The 20,593-nt window shown below is 40.5% G+C and overlaps 1 protein-coding gene across 1 annotated transcript in view; it reads right to left on the reverse strand.

The window, feature by feature from the left end:
- Positions 1-3,400: 3,400 nt before the first annotated feature.
- blmh (bleomycin hydrolase) overlaps positions 3,401-20,593 on the reverse strand; it is a 22,124-nt gene continuing 4,931 nt past the window's right edge. Inside the window, exons 2-9 of the mRNA XM_010793273.1 lie at positions 19,993-20,081; positions 19,810-19,902; positions 11,366-11,521; positions 11,120-11,278; positions 10,950-11,017; positions 9,881-9,998; positions 8,894-8,960; positions 3,401-3,708 (exon numbers count right to left, since the gene is read on the reverse strand). Of these exons, the coding sequence (XP_010791575.1) occupies positions 3,560-3,708; positions 8,894-8,960; positions 9,881-9,998; positions 10,950-11,017; positions 11,120-11,278; positions 11,366-11,521; positions 19,810-19,902; positions 19,993-20,081 (899 nt within the window). The 3' untranslated portion in view covers positions 3,401-3,559. The remainder of the gene's footprint in view (positions 3,709-8,893; positions 8,961-9,880; positions 9,999-10,949; positions 11,018-11,119; positions 11,279-11,365; positions 11,522-19,809; positions 19,903-19,992; positions 20,082-20,593) is intronic.

Raw genomic sequence — 20,593 nt, forward strand, 5'->3', positions numbered from 1 at the left:
ACAGCATCCAGTCTAACCTTCTTGTTGAAAGCCAGGCTGTGTGAGTGTTGAACGTCATTCCAATCAGCATCAGCTGAAGTACTAGGTTAATCCTCATTGCAAAACACACAAATCCATGCACACACACACACACACACACATGCATTACTGAGAAGGAGGAGAAAAAACAATGGAAGAGAATAATGAGACCAGGTGTGTGATGAACAGTCGTGTATAGTTCAACTGTGGGCTAATTCCTCATGTCTAACAAAAACATGGAAACTATCATAAGACTCATTTTTGACGTCAGGACTTGTAAATCACGGTGTGTGTGTGTGTGTGTGTGTGTGTGTGTGTGTGTGTGTGTGTGTGGGTTCATAAATTCGAAATCCTGCTTTGCTCTGCATTCCATAGCCTACCTGAAAGCAAATCCATGAGAGGCTGTTTGCTTTAGAGAATAAAATGTGAGGAACACTTTATATGCTATTAAAGCCTATATAGGCTACTGTTAAAACATAGCCTACAATGTACCTATACAGAATCACTGCAGGAATACCAGGAAGTGGTTACATCTGAATCAGATATAAACCATCTTAAATCCACTTTAGCCAAGCAAAAATCCTAATGTTCAAATATAAACAAAGAGTTAGTGTTCACAGATAAGCGCTTAGCATATATCTCTAACATGAACATTTACAAAAAAGTAAGAAAAAAGTGACCCGTCTGTTCCCTGACATTATAGTCACTAGCATTTCTGTTTTCCTTGACAAAGTCATGGCAAATATTCGGTTGCAGGAATGGCTCACTTTTAATTAGCATTAGGGTTTTCTGACGAGAATTTCAGCCAAGTTTTATCATGCAAAACAAAACAAAAAAATTCATCGTGTGGGCTAAAAAGCTATTGACTCTATTGCACTTCGCCTAATTAACGGCATTTTAGGTTAGCTTGATGCAGATAACGTGACAAAATACACTCCATATTTGTGATGACAAAAATGAAACAAATGTGCCGAGAATATTATAGGCTACGAACCTCGATTTATTTTCAGGAAACCATTGTTGTTGATGAGTGTCGGTCTTCGTGTTTAATTAATTTTTTTCTGTAGAAAATGTTGTGTCCAATAACAGAGAAGTCGCCTCTTTTTTAGTCATTGGCTTCATGATATAGCATACGCATTTAAATAATTAACCACACAAATGTATACAACGTTAAAAAAAGGAACTTTTTCTAAAGTAAATGAAAGTAGCTTAATCATTTATAGCGATTGTGCCATTATATATTCTATATTATAACATTGTTATTCCGGATATATTAACACATAATTTATGTTATATTAAGTTACTTTTCTAGTTGGAGCTGGTGCAATAGCCGTTAGCTTTTTGAGCATAGGCGACTCACAGGAGAGTAAGCTCAAACTTAACGTGTGATACAGTACAATACATGTTTGATAACACAAGAAATGACTTAAGTGCAACACTTAAGTTAATGTACTTAATTACCTTAAATGACTGATTGTCAAGAGGAAAGCAAACATGGAAGCAAAATTAGACATGATAAATGTAATAATTGCCTATAGGCCTAGGCCTATTACTATTATTATGTATAGATGCAAGACCTATCAAAGACTAACCTGCAATCATTTGTGAGATTTCTCAACCTTTAAAATAAACTTGAAAATATTCTGCATCCAAAAAACTAATTACTCTTGCCCAAAGTTTGACCTTGAGGCCCAGAACACATGTTCAAATTTTTTCTCAGAGCCTTCTCCCAGGTGAGCTGATGTGATTAATTGCTTTTGGAGGATTACGTTTTGCACAAAACTTGCCAATCATCTGAACAAGTGAAAAATAGGCTCTCCACATGTTTTTTTATCTCTTTTAAAAATAACCTGTCAATCGATCAATCTACACCTTTTCACTTCACAAAGGCACAGGTGAAATACAATATAAAATCATATCCTATTTACTCTTGAACACATTATGAAACAAAGGATTTGCCAGCTAAGATTTACAGTGCACGCTTCTCTAAATCAAATCCAGATTAAAGTAAATACCATTCCTTTGAGGGGAGAATTTCTTTTATTGGGAAAGCTATCAATGAACACTTAAATCTCACAACACCATCTATCTAGCTTCCGTAGCAAGTACATTTTTTAAAACTGCTTCACCCTATGATTCTCATACTATAAACTAAAGAAGACATTTCCAAATCGACAGGATCCTTTTTGAATCCTGTGAGAAAAGTAGCACAAGAGATTCTGTTATGAATTTGTAGATATGTGAAAGGGATGGATGGATAAGGGAAAACTGGGAGAAAGCAAAAGTGTTAAAATGAGCTATTTCAGCTCAGCTAATGGGAAAGATAAGCTAGTGCCAGGCACCCTGAGTTCAGAGTGGGTAAACACAGAAGAGGTTGCGATATAATGTGGGTTGAAGAAGAGGACATAGGACTTATTAGCCTATGGTGGGTTTAAACTCTGTTTCCATGTTTTTTTAGGATTATTCTTAGACTATTTCGTATGGTGGGAATTTACAGAAAAGCTGTATATGACAAAATCCTGTCAGTTATCGAAACTCCCCTAAAAAAATAGGCCTGTCCGACCTGTAGATTACAACCTAAATCTTCCCAATTCACACTGCAAGCTGGTCCCCCTTCTACTTTAAGCCTGTGGTGCTGAATGGGTACTTCTTGCTTTTAACAACACGCTGCAGAGGGTGAATAGAAATAACTCAGCTGAAGGGCCAACTGCTGAGAGGGCAGAGGTCATTTTTACCTTGACAGGAATGTTTTAAAGCAGGAAGAGTTGCAAAGTCACTGAGAAATTATTTCAGTTTCTGTGCAGGAAGTGTTTGGATTCGAGTATTATTGAAGTATGACCCTTTTCCTGCTTTTAACATTCCTAGATATCCAATCAGGGAGGATACAGGCAGAAGGTATGAAAACAATCTACATATAAGAAGAATTTGCACATAATGTTCACATGCATATCCCTCCTTCTTTCCTGGCTTACATTGTGTTTGCAGAAATACTGTTTTTTCAAGAACAGTCAATCACTTCTGTTTTTCCCCATGTCCAGGATGTGAAAGGAACACAGGAATAAGTCAAAACAATGATTTTCAATCTATTTGAAAACACTGAACCACACAGGTGTATCAATTAAAAAACAGGGTTGACTGCCTTTTAATGTATTTGTCGGTACAAACCTACCATATGTCCACAGCTCAGATTGCAATTATACTTAAATCTGCCTCTTGTTATTGAAGCCGACCTGTCTCAAATTGAAACACGTGTTTACGATGCAATAAACCCACTTCACCTTTTAAAATGCTCAGGCCCAGATCCAGTGCTTTATGGTTTAGCATCCACGAATATAAGAAACGTTGTGGGATTGTAAATGAAATAAAAGACAAAACACAGGCAGTCCAGTAAAAAAAGAAAACAAAATCTTTATTATTTTGTCTAGAAGAACAGGCTGTCGTGGAAGAAGGTATGGGGGAAATATTGGAGAGGTAAAAGCAGCCGAGGAATAGGGCGGAGTCAAATCAACCGGAGCTTGTGGCTGGAAACTGGATTTCTGTATTATGCCAAGGCTCCCATTGGGTCCCAGGCAGGAAGTACAACTGGCTCCTGTTGCATCACATCCAGGACTTCAGTGGAGAGGTACTTCTTGTCTACCACCACCTCGTACACATACTCGGAGAACCACTCATCCGTCATGATCAGGTAACCTGCAGAGAGAGAGACAGGGAACACAGCCAATGAGATTTATTTTTGACCTGAAAGGATGGGAGTAAAGCGTAGAACTGGGAAAACTGAAAAATAAACCACAACTTGGAAATGAATCCAATTCAGGTGAAACTATATGGATACAAATGAGTTGGCTTTATCATCTTAATATAATACATGGGTGATGGGAACCGCAATTTACTACTTGACTTATTTGATCTACTACTATGTATCGACATAAATAAATCCAAGTGGATTGTATATATATTAACCAGGTACATTGGAATAATATAACAAAATATAAACATCTGTTCAACACTTCACACCAACACATACATTTGTCCTTCATTTTTACACTTTAACCAAACCGATGCTGCTGAGATTGACAGAATGCTTACTTTGGAAAATAGACTTGTCTGTTTAGTTTTGTGAAATAAACATAAATCAGGACTTGGCGTGTCTTTCCTCCTCGTCAAAAACTTTTAACCAGTTTGTGACTGAATCACTAATAAGTTTGATAAAGCAAACAAAGTTTTGGACTGCATGTGTTTAGATTATTATTAACATGGTGATTCAACTTGTCAGCCGGAATAAACAAGATCATGATTTTTCTCTTTGTTAGAAAGTTTGAAACAATGCAGGACAAGTGGCCCTCCTCCAAATTTGAACATAGTCCCATGCAGCAAGATAACCTCATCTCAGATTCTTTGCATGTTACTAAAATTGACAGCTGTCCAGTCTTTAAACAAATGTTTGCTTTAAAGGATTTGAGAAAAGGCAAAGTAAATCGGCCAAGAAAATATTTAACTTAGAGATGTCAGCGATATCAATCTGAACACCTCTGCAATAAAAGCAAATAAAGTTATTCCCAGAGAAATCTTTTTCCTACCAAGTTTAGAAAGCTCTTTCCTAAGCCACTAAGTATATTATAAAACAGTTTGAAGAAAATCCTTATCCCGATTATTTTTAAGGAAATACCCTTACAAAGATCACATCATGCCACTTATTAAGCTGATCGTTGTTACTGCTGCAAAAACAGTTCAACATAACGCTGAAACAAACTTTGTCAATGCACGCACATTTGATTTGAATTGCTCTTTATCGCTAAACTCTATTGTTTCGACAGAAAAAAGGGTGGAGGGCCCTCACAGTTCAAACTCCCCCACCCTAGAGTGCAGTATGCCTTCAACACTTCTGCTATCACCTCTGCATACCCACCCTGAGAAAACTAAACAATGTCCGTCTCCCTCAGTGTGCGTGTGTGTGTGTGTGCGTGTGTGTGTGTGTGTGTGTGTGTGTGTGCAGCCATATCAAGTCAACCTAGCTGAATCTGGGTTCTTATGAACTCCAACCTTGGACTTACATTGACAGAAGACATGTTGGGATAACATAATCTATTTTTGGAGGAGGATGTAGCCCCATGCTGAAATGATTAATTAAAATCACAGATGTCTACGTGTGTGTCTTCTGCTCAGATAACAAAAACGTAAAGTGTTGTGAAAACAGACCGGATCAAATCTCGTGCAGAACCGAGGAACATAGAAAGCTGGATGAGAACTGGCAACCAGACTTTAGGGTGATTATGGTGAAGTTATTTTGTTATTCTGTTTCTCTAATGCCACTTTCTAAGTCTCTTTACTTTTCCCCTCGTCATGTTTTCAAAGTTGAGCTAGCGTGATATCCCTCCTACTGTCAAGTTGACTTATCGAAGACGTCAGGGCGACCGCAAGAACGTGCCACGGTTCAAAACAATGTATTGGGGATGGCGTGTCTGGGTGTGTTGTGTATATGTGCTCTTCCAAGTATGCAAATCTTAGATGGCACGTTGCCTGGTTCTCACTGTGGTATCCTTGTGTGTGTGTTTGTGTGTGTGGATGTGAGCTTACTGGAACCCGCGTGTTGGGTGGCATGGTGGTGTGTGTGAAGGTTGGGTGTCCTTATTTGTTTTTAGGGATAGGCTAACTGTCCTGTCTCAGAACAGACATATGTGCTGTAAGCTAAAGAAGTGTGGAGCAGTTATCTGGGTGTGAGCGAACGAGCAGTGATTTAGACATATAGAAAAATACATGTCTTACTCTTTGAGTTTAAAGAAGTTAGCTGAACAGCTCAATGCTTGAAAATGTTCCTGATTATGTGAAACTACAACTTTCTTTTTCCCTTTAGCAAAGTGTAAACTGGATCGGTGGAAAGGACATGATGACGTACCACAATTCCTCGAAGCATCAACATTTATATTTTGCACAATTTGGCCATTAAATAACATCCACTGTGGTTGCGTCATTTTACACCGCAGAGAAATCTGAGAGGTGCGTTTGTATTTCGGACAATAATCCCTACTTGATTTCTACAGCCTTGAGTATGTCATCGTACACATATCATCTTTCCTAACTCCTTACTTCTTCTTCACATCTTTCACTGACCTCAAGACATTTCCCTCAAGGTCAAGCAAATGTTTATAAGAGACATATGACATCATTTGTCTTAGTATTTTAACTGAAGCATAAGAGTCTTCAGCCATGCTAGGTTCTCTGTTAGGCTGAATACAGGTACAGCTGTGCTTTGAGCTAAATGCTAACAATAATAATACATGTATTATTATTAGTATTAGTATCAGGCATTAAGATATATTGTATGGGCAACATGAATGTTTTTCTAAAATGCCAACCAATATAATAAATTGATTCAGGATGTAGACCAACTGACACTAATTGGTATCCTTTAAAGCGTAGCATGGCTAAAAGCAAAGATTAATATAGAAAGGATGGAGAATAGAACATAAAGTCAATCAAAGGTCAAAACACACCGTTTAAAGACTGTGGTCATCCCTTGTAGTTTGATATATTGATTTAGACTAGAGGTTGGCCGTGTCCATACAACACAAGATGTATCTGTGAAATCATTTTGACAGCACTGAGGAGAGGGTGGTCTTTTCTAAATATAAGAATAGAGCTGGATAATAAGAAACGGTGGGGAACAGTATACCCGCAGAGAGTTGTGGTAAGACTACAAAAAAGGCGTTTCTCAGTTCATGGGAAGTGATACGAGTCTTTCAAATGAGCAGAGGTGACAGAAAGGCAACTGTGGTTTGGGTGCAAAATAAAAGGCAATGGATAAGAAGAATACTGAAAAGTTAATGAAGCTTATCTTCATAAGAGTTTGTTATGTCCGCTACCAAGGAAATCCTTCCATCCACATTAACATCATCTTCTTGTATTTACTCAACAATGGAAGAATCATGTTCATGGAAAATCATAGCTTCTCTCTTTCCACGTCAAACTCATTCGGAGCTCAAGCTAAACCCGTGACAACTGTTAAAAATCCACCGAATGACCTGCACGTTTTAACAGGTTAAATGTAAGACTTTTTAATACCACATAGAATGCAGTTTAATACCCATTTGCTTTTTACGGTTGCGCTGGCAAAAATATTAAAGAAATCCTAGAAAGTACACAACTGTATTGACATGTTTAAACAATGCAAGAGTGAAACATAACAGAAATAAATACATGATGTGACCAGGGTTTTTAATGTATTAATAGTCCGTTGTCACACAAAGTGAAAAATAAATATATTTTGACAAAAAAATTTTGTTGAAGCTGACATATTAGACAATTTAATGTAATACTTAAAAAACCTGCAGAATCCCTGCTAGTGCCATTTGAAATGGAAGAAACAACAACCTTGAGCTGTGGAGTTAGCAAGGGGATAAACAAGGAAGACACGGAAACCTTTCGTGAGAAGCTGAGGGTTAGGAGGCATATGAAAAGGCCTGAAGAGAAATGTTAAGCCTTTAGAAACCTTATAAACACACCCTTTACTTTACCCTACCTACAACTCTTATTCTATTTTCTCCTTTCCAAAATCATCTACATGGCTTTGACATTTCTAACTGCAGTATTTCATTTCTGTTACATCTCTCTGTTTTCTGCTCTCCTTCCTTTTCTCCATTCACTTCTTTTTCCCCTCAGCTTTTGTCAAACAAACAAGCCCCCGGATTCCCATGTGAACTCCACGTCTCAAACTTTTGTTCTGAAAAAAACGTTATTAATTTGGCTGGGGTCGCTGGCCCTGCCTATCTGCTGGTGTTTATGGAATAAGATATGCGTGAAATACATTTGATTTGACTGAGGGGTTTCCACATGTTTTCCCAACAGTCACTACGGTTTGTGGGTTCAAGCAAATATTGTGAGTAAGTGTGTGTCCCTCTGTGTGTGTATACGCATCGCTGTATGTGTGTGTTGCCAGACGATGCATGACTGACCTGAAATACTCTCCTATAATTTGCAGAGGAATGTGGAGCGCAGAGGTGGAGAGGAGAGGGTGAGAGGAAGATGGGAAACAGAGATGAAAGGAGAGAGGGAATAACAGCAGTAGACAGTTACGGCTGGGACAGTGATGCGGTCTACCTGCTGTGTTTTGGGTCCTGTTGCATAAAGACAAACCCTCCCTACTAACTCAACAACATTTTCCACGAGACTGTCTTGGTTTGTAAAAAAAAAAAACGTTTTGACTTTGCGGTTGAAAAACAAACAAAAAACAACTCCGTCAGCTGACCACTAAAAAAACAGGTTCAAACGTTTCCAGTTAACAAAACAAGTGTTATGTCTTCCACGAAGCTAGACGTGCATTGAAACACGGAGAAATCTCACGTCTTATGATGACATGGATTCGGTTAGCTTTCCTGCTACAATTTTAGCTAGCAATGTGATCACCAAGCCAAAACAAATGAACTTTCTATTTTCTATTGAATTTGGAGGAATATCACTATGTTTGGTTCTGACCTTATAATATTATGCAACTTGACCCATAGGCAAGGAGGTTAAATAACTATATTAAGAGCCTGTGTGTGTGTGTCTGTGAGTCTTTATGAAACAGGACACAGCCAATTACAAGTTCATAAAGCAGCAACACATGGGAACCTCTCAGTCTAATCCTGTTCATAATTCAATAGGCACAAACAGGAAGATGATGATTTATCACGAGACACAGCGAGAAAGATGTGATGGGTAGGCGGGAGGAGTACGTCGTTGCAAAAGCTTGAATACAATAATGGGACCTGATCCACATGAAAGCAACTATCTTTTTGAGTTGACAGCTATCAGTTCAAAATACATTTTGATGGTGATTCAATACAGGTTGGAAAGGACCCAAAGAAGAATCGCGTAATAATGGTATCTCTGAACTTACCTTTGTTTCCACGATCGTCGCCCCAGGAGTTTTCCACCCTCCACTTCTCAAAGCCCTCTTTCCCATCCTGAAAGAGAGCAGACGATGATGGGTGGATAAAAGTGAGGAAAGAAAGTGTGCTAACAGCTGGGGTTACTTACAAGGGGGGAAATTGACATCACTTTGAAAAACTGCAGCCGATTAAAGCAGCGTAAACACGGCTTTGATGCAATAAACCCTGCTAAATGTGTATATTCCTGTCCGACTGCTTGTATACGGTCCTTATGTTTGCACACTGGAGAGTCATCTACCTGTGCAGTATGTGTGTGTTCATTTCATTGTTTATTTGGCAGGGACAATGCACAGTGATGAACACTTAAAACATTCAAATGTGCCAAGCGTAACAGTGCCAGATTTAGCTTTGAGCTAATTCCCATCCGCAGTCCCTCACATAAAACATTTAAGAAGTTTACATTTTACAAACATAGCAAAAAAAAAAATACATGATATGCAAAAAGTGCAAAAGAGCAAGATACACAAGTATTTATGACATGGCAGTACAATACAGCAGCAACGACATAACAAGTGCAAGAGAAGATATAAGAGCTACCTAGAGTGCAAGGGGAGATACCCCTGTGTTAAAGTGCATTTAGCGGTGATTGCACGTCTGTTTGTTTCTCAACCATTCTTTGAGTTGACCTTTAAAGCTATTGAGAGTGGGACAATCCCGTATCTCAGTTGGGGGGCTATTCCAGAATGAGCTGCCTTTAATGGAGAGGACATTTTGTCCAAAAGTTGTCCATCTACGGTGGACCTCACAGTGGTTTCTGATCTAGTGCAGCGTCCAGTGTGTTTTTTGTGGATGAATTCCCCTAAGGGAGGGGGAGGGGGGGGGGCAGTCCATGTAAACATTTATAAAAAAACCACATACTTTTAAAAGACTTAAAATGGTCGAAACTTAAGAAATTGTGTTTTTCAAGGATGGTACAGAGGTGGTATGAAGCGTACCTTGTCTGTGACAGCAGTGAGGATCATAGCGTGGGTCATGAGAGAGTCTCCATAGATCAGCCGCTCCGCTTTAGAGAGGTTCTTCACCGACACACCGAACACCAGCTCGTGGTTGAACCTGTGCGCACAAATGCATAAAACATAAGTGATTACACAAACTCCCCCTGATGAAAACAACGAAAATGAATAAATCTTGTATTCCAGCTTTTTATTCCTCTCTAATGACATGACTGTAGGAATGAAGCTGCATTAAGCCTCATCATCTTTCCATTTATAGTCTATGTATGGCTCATTAATAGATCTGTGTGAAGGATGAGCTTCAGCAGAGATTGTTCCAGACGTTCGGCACCATGCTGGTTCAGTTTGCCGGGCCAAATGAACCCAGGCGCCCAGAAGACACAGAAGCTTCTACACGTGAAGGGCAAAGATAAGCAACTGCTCCGCTGTGGAGAGAATAACGCCTCGGGAATGCACGTTGACATAAGCCTGTCAAACGTTGAATATTCACTATTTAGGATATTGTATTTCTCTTTTGGGTCACTTTCCCAATTGAAACTACAACTACTTGCTCAGAAAACACACGATTATCGTGGCCAAAGGCATTCACAATGAGAATACTATCACAATATATTGAGATAATAAATAGATACATTCATAAATAATAATTTAAGAATAATATTTTAAGTCAAATCTTTGACTATCGTGTGTTTTGTCTCCTTTTTGGCAAGTTAATAACAATTAATATACAAATGTGTGCGTCATGGGATCACGTGGAGGGAGACGAGAATGGACAGAAATAAAAAGGATTAAAGAGGTTATTAATTACTTAAATAATATTATTATGTGCATAATATTGCCATGACATCAATATATAATTTGTTAAATATTTGTAAACATCACTGTTATTGTTAATACTAGTTTATTGCAAGCATCAAATCCCAAATGTACATTCCTAGAAATGTTTGAAGCCATGTTGTAAACATATTGCTTCTAATATCTGGGACATATGCACAGCAGACTAGAATAAAATGGCATTGAAAATAACTTCCACCTGATGCACTATACTCACACATTCATGTCGTTAATACCCAGCTTGCCGTGGAAATGTTTCCCGACGTCACAACCGAACCACACCGCCTAAGAGAAAGACAGCATTTCCAGATTTATGAAGTTCACACGATCAGACGCTTGATTGTAGAAATGTGGGGGTTACGGTCACGTCTATTTTCCCAAACCTACCTCTCCCTCCTTGATGGAGTCAGCCGCAGCCTTTTTGAGCAGCTGGATGGCCTGGTTGTTGTACTGAGTGCTGCGGCCACCGACCATGTTTCCGAGGAAATCCACAGTGTACAGCTTTCCGTAGGGGTTCTGGGGTCGGGGGTCGTTCACAAGGCAGATCTGAGGGTAGAGAGTTAACATCCAAGCTCAGAAACAATACGAGAAACAGCAAGTAACACAACCTGAGGTGTTGGAGGGGTCACATACTTTGTCCTGAATGTTGTATAGAGGTTTGACGTGCTCTATGTAGAAGTCCTGGGGGGTGAGGGGTCCCATGCGGTGGAAGTTCTTGTCCTTGTCCCTGTACTCCCAGCAGATGGTGTCAGGAGGGTTGCCTAAACACACACTGGCCACCCGGAACACCTGCACAGCAAACAGTTTGAACATTAAAGGGGCCCTGTAACGCTGTTAGGGGTTTTCAAGATTCAAAAGATTCAAGATTCAAATGTTTTAATGTCATATGCACATAGGCTACAGTGTAGAAATGGCAATGAAGATCTTATGGCGCGAGCTCCTCCCTTTCCTGTCGTGTGTTATATAGCTTTTTGTGCGTGTAATTGGTCTGCCAAGGCTCAAATCCCAAAGTTCCCTCCAGATAGGACTCTGCCGTAAAATGCTCACATCATTATGTAACACTTGTGCTTCTATTGTAAAATCCCCAAAGTCCCTCTAGAGGGAGTTTCTCTCCCACACACTCTTAAGGCCCTGACACTACCCGATTTTGGGAGTCAGAGGCCGTCAGAGGCAGTCGGGCATTCGCGGCGCCCTACTCAGGTTGGTGTGTCCCGCACCGTCGTTGCTTTACGGCACATTTTCACACCTCCCGCGGCCTCCAACGGCCGATTCAACATGTTGGCCAAAGAAAGTCGGCCAAAGAAGTCACTCTGATTGGCTGTTGCCTCTTTTGAATGACGAATACACGCTGCCTGCTGGTAAGGATAGTTATTGCCACTCGTCGACTGAAGTCTTTGCGGTGTGTTCGTAGGCGGGCGGCGTAGCGGACGTAAAAGTCGGGACTCCTTCGGTACGCGTTCTTTGGTCTCAGGTTGGTGTGTAGCGGCCTTTACCCTGACTGAAATGCCTCAATTTGACTTCTTTGTTTACTGCTGTAACATAGTGACATCACTATGTAACACTTGCGCTTCTATTGGTTAGCGCTTCAACACATTTTACGTGATAGCCGGATAAGTCTAGGCTTTTGACAAACAAGCATATTTAACTTGTTTAAGTAGCTGGTGAGCTTGAAACTGGCAGCGGCGGACACATGTTAGCAAATCTTACAATAATATCTAGGGGGATTTCTTGGTATGGTGGAAAGAAACTCCAGGGTCTGGTTTATATCGGAAAACTTCACTCCGTACCATGTTTGCTGTCAAAACGTTCACTAAGCAACTCTGGCTCTCTGTGGCGAAGTATCCTGCGCGCTGGAGGATGCAACGTACTTCGTCAGTGCAGTGTTGTGATGAAGACTATTTCCCTGTGGATATGTCTGCATAGTAGAAAGCAGTTGGCTGTTTGGAAATGTATGTCACACTTAATCCTAGTTTGCCGGGGATTGTTTGAATCTCAAATGTAGGGATCTCCCACTCAAGTAGAGGAATACAAACACATCTCTCTGGTGACTCTCTTTGCAAAGATACAGTATCAAGATTATTCAAAACTATTAGGGGACGTAAGAAAAACACAATTTAGGGGATGTCCAAAATTCACAGACTGTCAATCTTTGCAACAAAAAGTATCTCTCTTTCAACAAACCCAGAGGCACCTCCTGCCAAACTACTGCAGTAAAACCACCACGGGGCAAACCTGGACAGGGACTTTTTGTTTTCCTTACCTATAGGGAGGCTGTTGGAGATGTTTATAGATATAACTCCCAGCCCAAATGTTAAAAGTGTGTTCATGTAACCCCCCCAACCCTCTGTCTGTCCGTCCATCAATCAATGCCTGGGCCTCTTTCAGATTTCCCTACATTCTCTCGTCTTTTTCCTCCATACAGTGCCTCCCTCTCTACTGTCTTTCTCCCCCCCCCCCTCCATGTGTCGTCCTGCGGTGCTGAAGTTCAGACAGAGTTCCTGTGGGCTAAATTGGGTTGTTTGTACTGGGTCGTCTGTCTATCGGGCCCTTCTAACCTCGGATATAGTAATCTGAGGAATTTCCCCTTTTTGCTTTTCACCTCTCCCATCCTCTGCTCTCCTCTCCCAAGACCCGGCACATGCTTTTCCTATCAAATACGATTAAAAACACCGAAGAGAAATTAGGATGCGAAGCAGTTCATTGTTGGTGGTAGATAACAGCGTGTACTATGTATTGTTCCAATTGTGCGGATGAATGGTGATACATCACGCTCTCAGTGCTTCGACTACGTGTGTCACAAAGGTCACATTTCCAATCAATTTGAACACACTTTGTTTTTTTATTAACTTCTACTGCTGATGTCCAGATAAATTAAACTTGTCTAGCTGAATATAAAGCGGACGAGGGGATTATTTTTGGCTTAGCCTGGAGAAATACAGCAGCCATGGCAGCAGTTTCCCCATGCTTAGTCAACATATGTAATGCCCCTACATAAAGATGACATTCCTCCTCTCTGGTTAGTGAACACTGAGCCCACTACTCTCACCCCACCCAGGCCCACTACTCTCACCCCACCCAGGCCCATTCTCTCTCACAGACAAATACACAAAAATGCATAAATTCCGGCCTGGCTTACGCAAACAAACAATCCCCCTCTTCGTCATCACAGAAATGTCAAAAAGTACAGACGCACGCAAAAATACACACATGCACAGAGTCAACAAAGGCATCTGCTTGACTCCTCGTTCGACTACTTTGTTTAGACTGACTGTGGGCAAGACGACATGCCAAGGTGTCCGTCCTCTTGTCTGGTCTGTGTTTGACCAGATGCCCTCGGCACCTTGAAACACATCTTGGTCATCCCTTGACCCGCCCTTTTTCTCGCCATACCATCTTGTTTTGTCCAAATCTAAAAGCAATATTCCCTGGACCCTTTCTACTCACAATTTGTCGTCCAGATACCCCGACACGTTGTTTCATTGTTTTACGTTGAGATAACTTCTGTTATGATTTGGAGTATTATAAAGAGAGTTTGACTTGATTTGACTGAGACGTACTGTAACCATCTCTCTGAATGCTGGATCAGCTGTGCGCCCACTCATCCAGCCCCGGCAAGGTAAATAAAGTAGGTGCGAGGGAAAAGCTGAAAGAGAGACCTCGGTCGCAGAATAAACAGCAACAGAGACATTCGAGCAGGATCAATATTTACCTGACAGATATATATTAGAGAGAGTACACAGAGAAAAGGGAGGGAGACTGAGAGCTGCAACGAATAGTGACGCAAAATAATAAAATATTTTGCTAAAAGTGCATCCTCACAGCAGTGTTCAAAGTGTCTGAAATGTGTTGAGCGTTAAGTATGTATATGTATCTCACTCACACATAAAATTGATAACATGATATTGTTCCTTAAAATTTGATTCACAAACCACACACTTTGTCCTTTCAGGCAGAGTGAGTGTTCAAAAATAAACTGATAAATCTGATCATACTGTCAGTTTACAGATGTATCAATGTTTGTGTTTTCAACATGGAATTCACGAATGATTGGAGTCCAGGCCCTCAGGATACACTTCATTAGTTCTTCATTACGGCAACGGGGCGTTGATCCTAAACTCCACTCATGTTTGGACTGTAACTTCAAAAGACCATCTCATTCATTTCTTAATATTCTAAACATTAACACAATACTAATTGCTAACAGGTTTGAGGAACCAGCTGTTATAAGAGTTAGCTAACAGGCAGCTTTCTCTTCTGCTCATCAGTCTCTAGCAGAAGGTCCTCCTCAGGTCATTCTCGTATCGAGTTTGCGTGTCTTGCTATAAACAATAAGCTGACTGTATGCACGCTATTGTGGCTAACCGCAGCTAATCTTCGATAGCATCTGCGCTCCAGTGTTGTCCGGCTGGGATATCTCTGCCTGTTTATTTGTTTTATGTCACCCAAACAAACAAATCACCTGAAGTAAGGAGTGAGTCTATAACACAACCTTGAGCGAGACACTCCGGTTACAGTTAAAGGGGCCTACTATGCTAATTTTCAGATGTACATGTGAATCTTGTGTCTCTACTGAGACATGTTTACATGCTTTAATGTTCAAAAAGCTCTTTATTTTTCTCATACTGCCTGTGCTGCAGCACCTCTTTTCACCCTCTGTCTGAAACCAGGGCCCAGTCTGCTGTGATTGGTTAGCTGGCCAGCTCTGTTGTGATTGGTCACCTGCTTATAGATGTTCTGTCCCTTCGCCCATCATGTACAAGATGTTGGAGCGCTAGCCAATAGAAGTGGGGTTTTTCATTGTGATGTCATTATGTTACGGCAATTAACAAAGGAGTCCAATGGAGGCCTTTCAGGCGAGGGGGGGAGTTTTTGGGAGAGAAACTCCATATGGAGCGATTTTAGTTATTGAGGCATAAACATGATTTAATTAGTATGTTGCAATAAATGCCTTTTAAAAACAGATGCACCTGCTGGAATGCCCCAATTACTATAAGATGTGCAGGAAACTGTTTAGGTGATGTAAGCTTGCACTATTTAGTTTAACAAAAAATATCTTAAAGAGCAAATTAGTCGGCTTTTGTCATTTTGTGTGTAACGGAAATTGTTCTATGTTCAGTGCAGTAATATGTTCACCCGTTTCTGACAGAATATCTTTAAAAAAAAAAAAAATGGTATTAAGAGCTACTGCAGGAATTAAATGCCAGATAATGTTTTTAAAATATTTTTCAGGTAGAATTAATGCCTCTTGTATTTTGTGCATTCGGCATACGAATGTGATAACAAATTAAGATTTGTTATGCTTTTAGCAAAAATGATTTCAGACATACTGTAGGGTCTGAAGCAGGAACTCAACCTGCCAATGCCAAAACATGCGCCTCATTGCTACACTGAGGTCAATCTATAACTATTGTCAAGAAGCTGGACTTGTCAGTGTAAACAAATGACACCATGCAAACAGTTTGGATAAAAATGAGCGAGGTTTTGATTAAACTTTCCTGTTTTTTAAACATGTGTCGGCGTTGTATTCTAACAATTGGTGCAAAAAAAATGCGTGGAGTGGATGACTCTGCCCCTAACAATGACAAATCTGCAGCAACCCACCCACATCGAACAACAAATCAACCCGAGTCAATAGCCGGCGGCGGCGACCCTCTTTAACTGCGGCAAGAAGGTTCCTCTGTGATCTGATGGCCGCCTCATAAATTAGACTTGTCTTGAGAATCACTCTCCGTGCGCTCAGAGCCAAAAACAGAGCCGCACACGGTGTTTCTGATTCCATGACGCAATGGAGCATGGAAGGGGCTACAGTTGTGGTGTGAGGGATACCATCTGTGTGTGCACTGCTAACTACACGTGCACGTACAGTTACCAGCGAGTGGCCCTTCGTTTGTGTGCCTACTTGTCGATGTAAGTGAGAGTAGAGGAGCAGGGACACTCACCAGATACAGCCTCAAAGAAAAAGACTGCCTTTGAAACTTATCCTCCTCTGCCTCAATAGTGCAGCGTACGGATACTGTAATCGTAACTATAAAGACAAACGGTGCATGAGATTAGCTTGCTAGCCGAGTGTACGTGCAGCTTTAAAAAAGGCTCAAGCCGCTATTGTAGAGGTTTCTAGGTAGATGTGATGTGCAATGAGCCTGACCGATGTTAACAAAGCGAATAGATTCTTTACACGCAAGGGGATCCATTTAAATCAAGCGCACCCTGGGTACAGTAAGTGGAAGCAGAGACGCTGAACCTGGTTGCCTGTCATGGGAGTGTGTGAGGGGCTGGCGTGATGAAGACCAGTGCACCCTCACAGCCGCTACGTACGGGGGGTGGACAGCATCACCTCAAAGCAAAACTGACATGCCACTCTGATCCCGAGAAACATATGTGCACATACACACACACAAACACACTCACAGGGTGTCAACAAACATATTTGCACAAAATAATATGTCAGTCACTTGCTAGAAGCAGAAGAAGGGGTTATGGAACAGTTTTTAAACTGACTTTGCCATTTCTTTATACTATTATGGTATATTTGTATCCGTTTATTTTTATCAATGATGTTATTCGTTATTTGTCGTATTAATTAAATTGTTATGTAGTTATAAAAGAAGAAATGAGCTTACAATTGATTATTTTATCTGACAAATTGTCAAAGATATTTGTTTCCAATGAAATTAATGCAAATCCTTGCGTTTTAGAACCTGTGATCAGGACAATTTGACTAATTAAATGATTACCTAACCAATATGCAACTGTGATGCTCCTCGCAGCTGAACATTGACACTTGAATGTGCTTTTGAAAATACAATTCAAAACATGCTCTCCCTATCTATAGCACGGTAACTACTTGGAAGCTCTACAGTACATCAAAAGCATGGCAAGGTTAAATATGGATTATTTTTAAATAATGGTATTTGATGGATGTCAAATGTAACTTGTTGTACTGATATGGAGGTCCAATACTGAATAATGGTTTTAGATCTGGCTCGTTCTTTTTACAGCACCGACTCGTCCATCAGCAGCGGCCGTGACAGAGCGGTGTTTCGCAAAACAAACCGCTTCCAGGTGGACAAACAAACACACCGACGACCCTCCGCCACCCCCACCCTGTCGTGCAGTGTGGTGGGAGCAGTCTTAACTGTTGCATAACATATGTGTGTTAGTGTGTGTGTGTGGTGGCGCAGTGAGATACAGGCGACTGTTTAAACAAGCAACCAGCCAGAAGCACAATGCACTCAAACAGCTGACAACAAAGGCTGCATCCCCAGAGCAGCGTTGTGTGTGCGACCCACTCAATGGGAGGCTGATTGACTGACTGGCCGCTCATACAGTCACTCAGACACACATACACAGGAAGCGTAAATAATGCCTTTAATGCACACACACACCTACACACTGTAACCTGTCCCAGCCACAAAAACACACTGTAGGCACATTTCCCCGCACGCATGGACATACATCAAACATGTTACGTTGCCGTGGTGTGAAATACTTTGTGCACGTGCATTAATATTTAGGATGTGAATTTTATCTTTGCTGTCCAGCGTCAGATGCTCTGTGTTAGACTGTTCCATAAACAAGATCGCTATCTTCAACCTGCCACATTAGGGGCGGTGTGCAGGTGACTTCTTTACTTTTAATTGTTGCATGGTCCTGATATGACACACACACACACACACACATTTGCATTAAGACTATTAAGTCATACTACACTGCAGACACAGTCACATATTTTGCAAGTTCTCTTAAGGGGAAACAGAATGATTTTTGAAGGCCTTGGAAGCAAGACAATTAACGGACCTGAATGGCGACAAATGTTTTGTTCTTGTGAAATTAATCTGAATACAAGAAAACACTGTATTACTGAAGTGCTGCATCAGATCTGACAAGTTGCTGGAATGTCTTTCCACTTGTTTCTCAATTAATTAAGCAGTCTGATATTAAACATGAATGATATGGGTAATAAAAAATTACTCTATTTAAATAAGCGATTGTTAAAGCTTCTTATTTATAAAGAAAACTGTACCCCACCTAATTTTAGGGGGTAAAGACATCATATTGACCAAAGCATCACTAGGTTACTATATGTTGCAGCTCATATAATGTATTAACAGTTTTAACTTGAATCTGTCAACCCTACACCAGGATGAACTCGAACCCTGATTACATTCAGCTCATTTCAGGTATCACTTTTAACGTGCTCAGTTATGTCTTAATGGACAGCGCCCTCTTCTGGTAGAAATAGGAAAGTGTTACAGAACGTTTGTTATTTTTCTCTTTTAAAATCAGATGTTTATATTCAGTGTATTATTATGATTCTGTTCTCATTCCTTTGAGGGGCATTGCAACTGATGATAATGATAACAATTATATAAATAAAAAAATATATATTCATAATCACAGTAATACGAATAGCTCTATAGGGTGTCAAACTCAACTTCATCCCGGGCCACATCAGCATTAAGGTTGCACTCAAAGGGCGGGTTGTAACTTTAAGACTATATCAATATACATACATATACATATATACACACACATATATATATATATATATAAATGTATTATATTACATTATTGCCACGGCATTGGATTATTATCGGATAGGGTAATAACTTCATGATTAACTACGTCTGAGAGCAGAAGTCTAGGGCAAATCATTTCAAATAATTGCAAGTCTCTTCAGTGCGCATGTCACAAAATGAGATGCATTGTGGGACATGTAGTTTATGGACATCGTGCTTCTGTAAAGTGGCATGAAACCGTATAATAAACGTATTATATTTTTTGCAAGCTCTTGCGGGCCAAATAAAAGGAAGTTGGGGGCCGGATTTGGCCCACGGGCCTTGAGTTTGACACCCCTTTTCTATAGTGTATCGCCGTATATCGTGATATTTTCTGAGACGGTAATCTCGTAAAGTCCCAACCCTAGCCTAAAACTATTCTAGAGGAACTACATTTAGTCCTTAGCTCCTCCAGACAGACACAGGCTATGGAACAGAGTTCCTTTAAAACATGCTAATGGTTCCCTGGAGTGTAAAGGCACTATAATATATTCTACGGGCACTCTCACTCAGTCTCACCTCTTCAATCATGGTGTCCAAGGCGTCAGAGATCTCAGCTTTAGTAGCGTCACTGGTCACCATGTTCCTCAGTCTTAGGCTGTATTCCCTCAGCTGGAACACACAGGGACACAAAACAACAGTCAGCACATTCTCACAGATTGATCGTGATTAGTTTGAACTGAAGGAAGTGTGTAAACGCACCTTATGGTTAAGGATGTCATTCATTCTGCGTGAAGCCTCGGAGCTGTGAGACTCGGGAAAGGACTTCTTTGGGATGACTCCATACTTTTCTGAAGACAGGACGAAACAACATTTAAAACTATTTTCTTAAAGGTGGGGTATGTAAGTTTGAGAAACCGGCTCGAGATACACTTTTTGTTATATTCCATGGAATGCTCTTAACATCCCGATAGCAATGAATATCTCAAGTGCTTTGACAAAAAAAACGTAAAAACATGTCATCTATGGAAGCCGTAGTACTGTAAAAAGCACGACCAATCATTTTAGCCGGCCTGGCTAAAATAACTGGATGGCCTACCTGCCTGTCAGCCTTCCNNNNTCAAAATGCTTCTTTTATTTTGTTTACATATTCAGTTTATAGGTGGGGTATGTAAGTTTGAGAAACTGGCTCGAGATACACTTTTTGTTATATTCCATGGAATGCTCTTAACATCCCGATAGCAATGAATATCTGAAGTGCTTTGACAAAAAATCCATAAAAAAATGTCATGGAAGCCGTGGTACTGTAAAAAACACGACCAATCATCTGAGCCGGCCCGGCTAAAGTAACTGGATGGCCTTC

This window comes from Notothenia coriiceps, unplaced genomic scaffold, assembly GCF_000735185.1.
Source record: "Notothenia coriiceps isolate Sejong01 unplaced genomic scaffold, NC01 NC01_scaffold00037244, whole genome shotgun sequence".
NCBI lineage: Eukaryota > Metazoa > Chordata > Actinopteri > Perciformes > Nototheniidae > Notothenia > Notothenia coriiceps.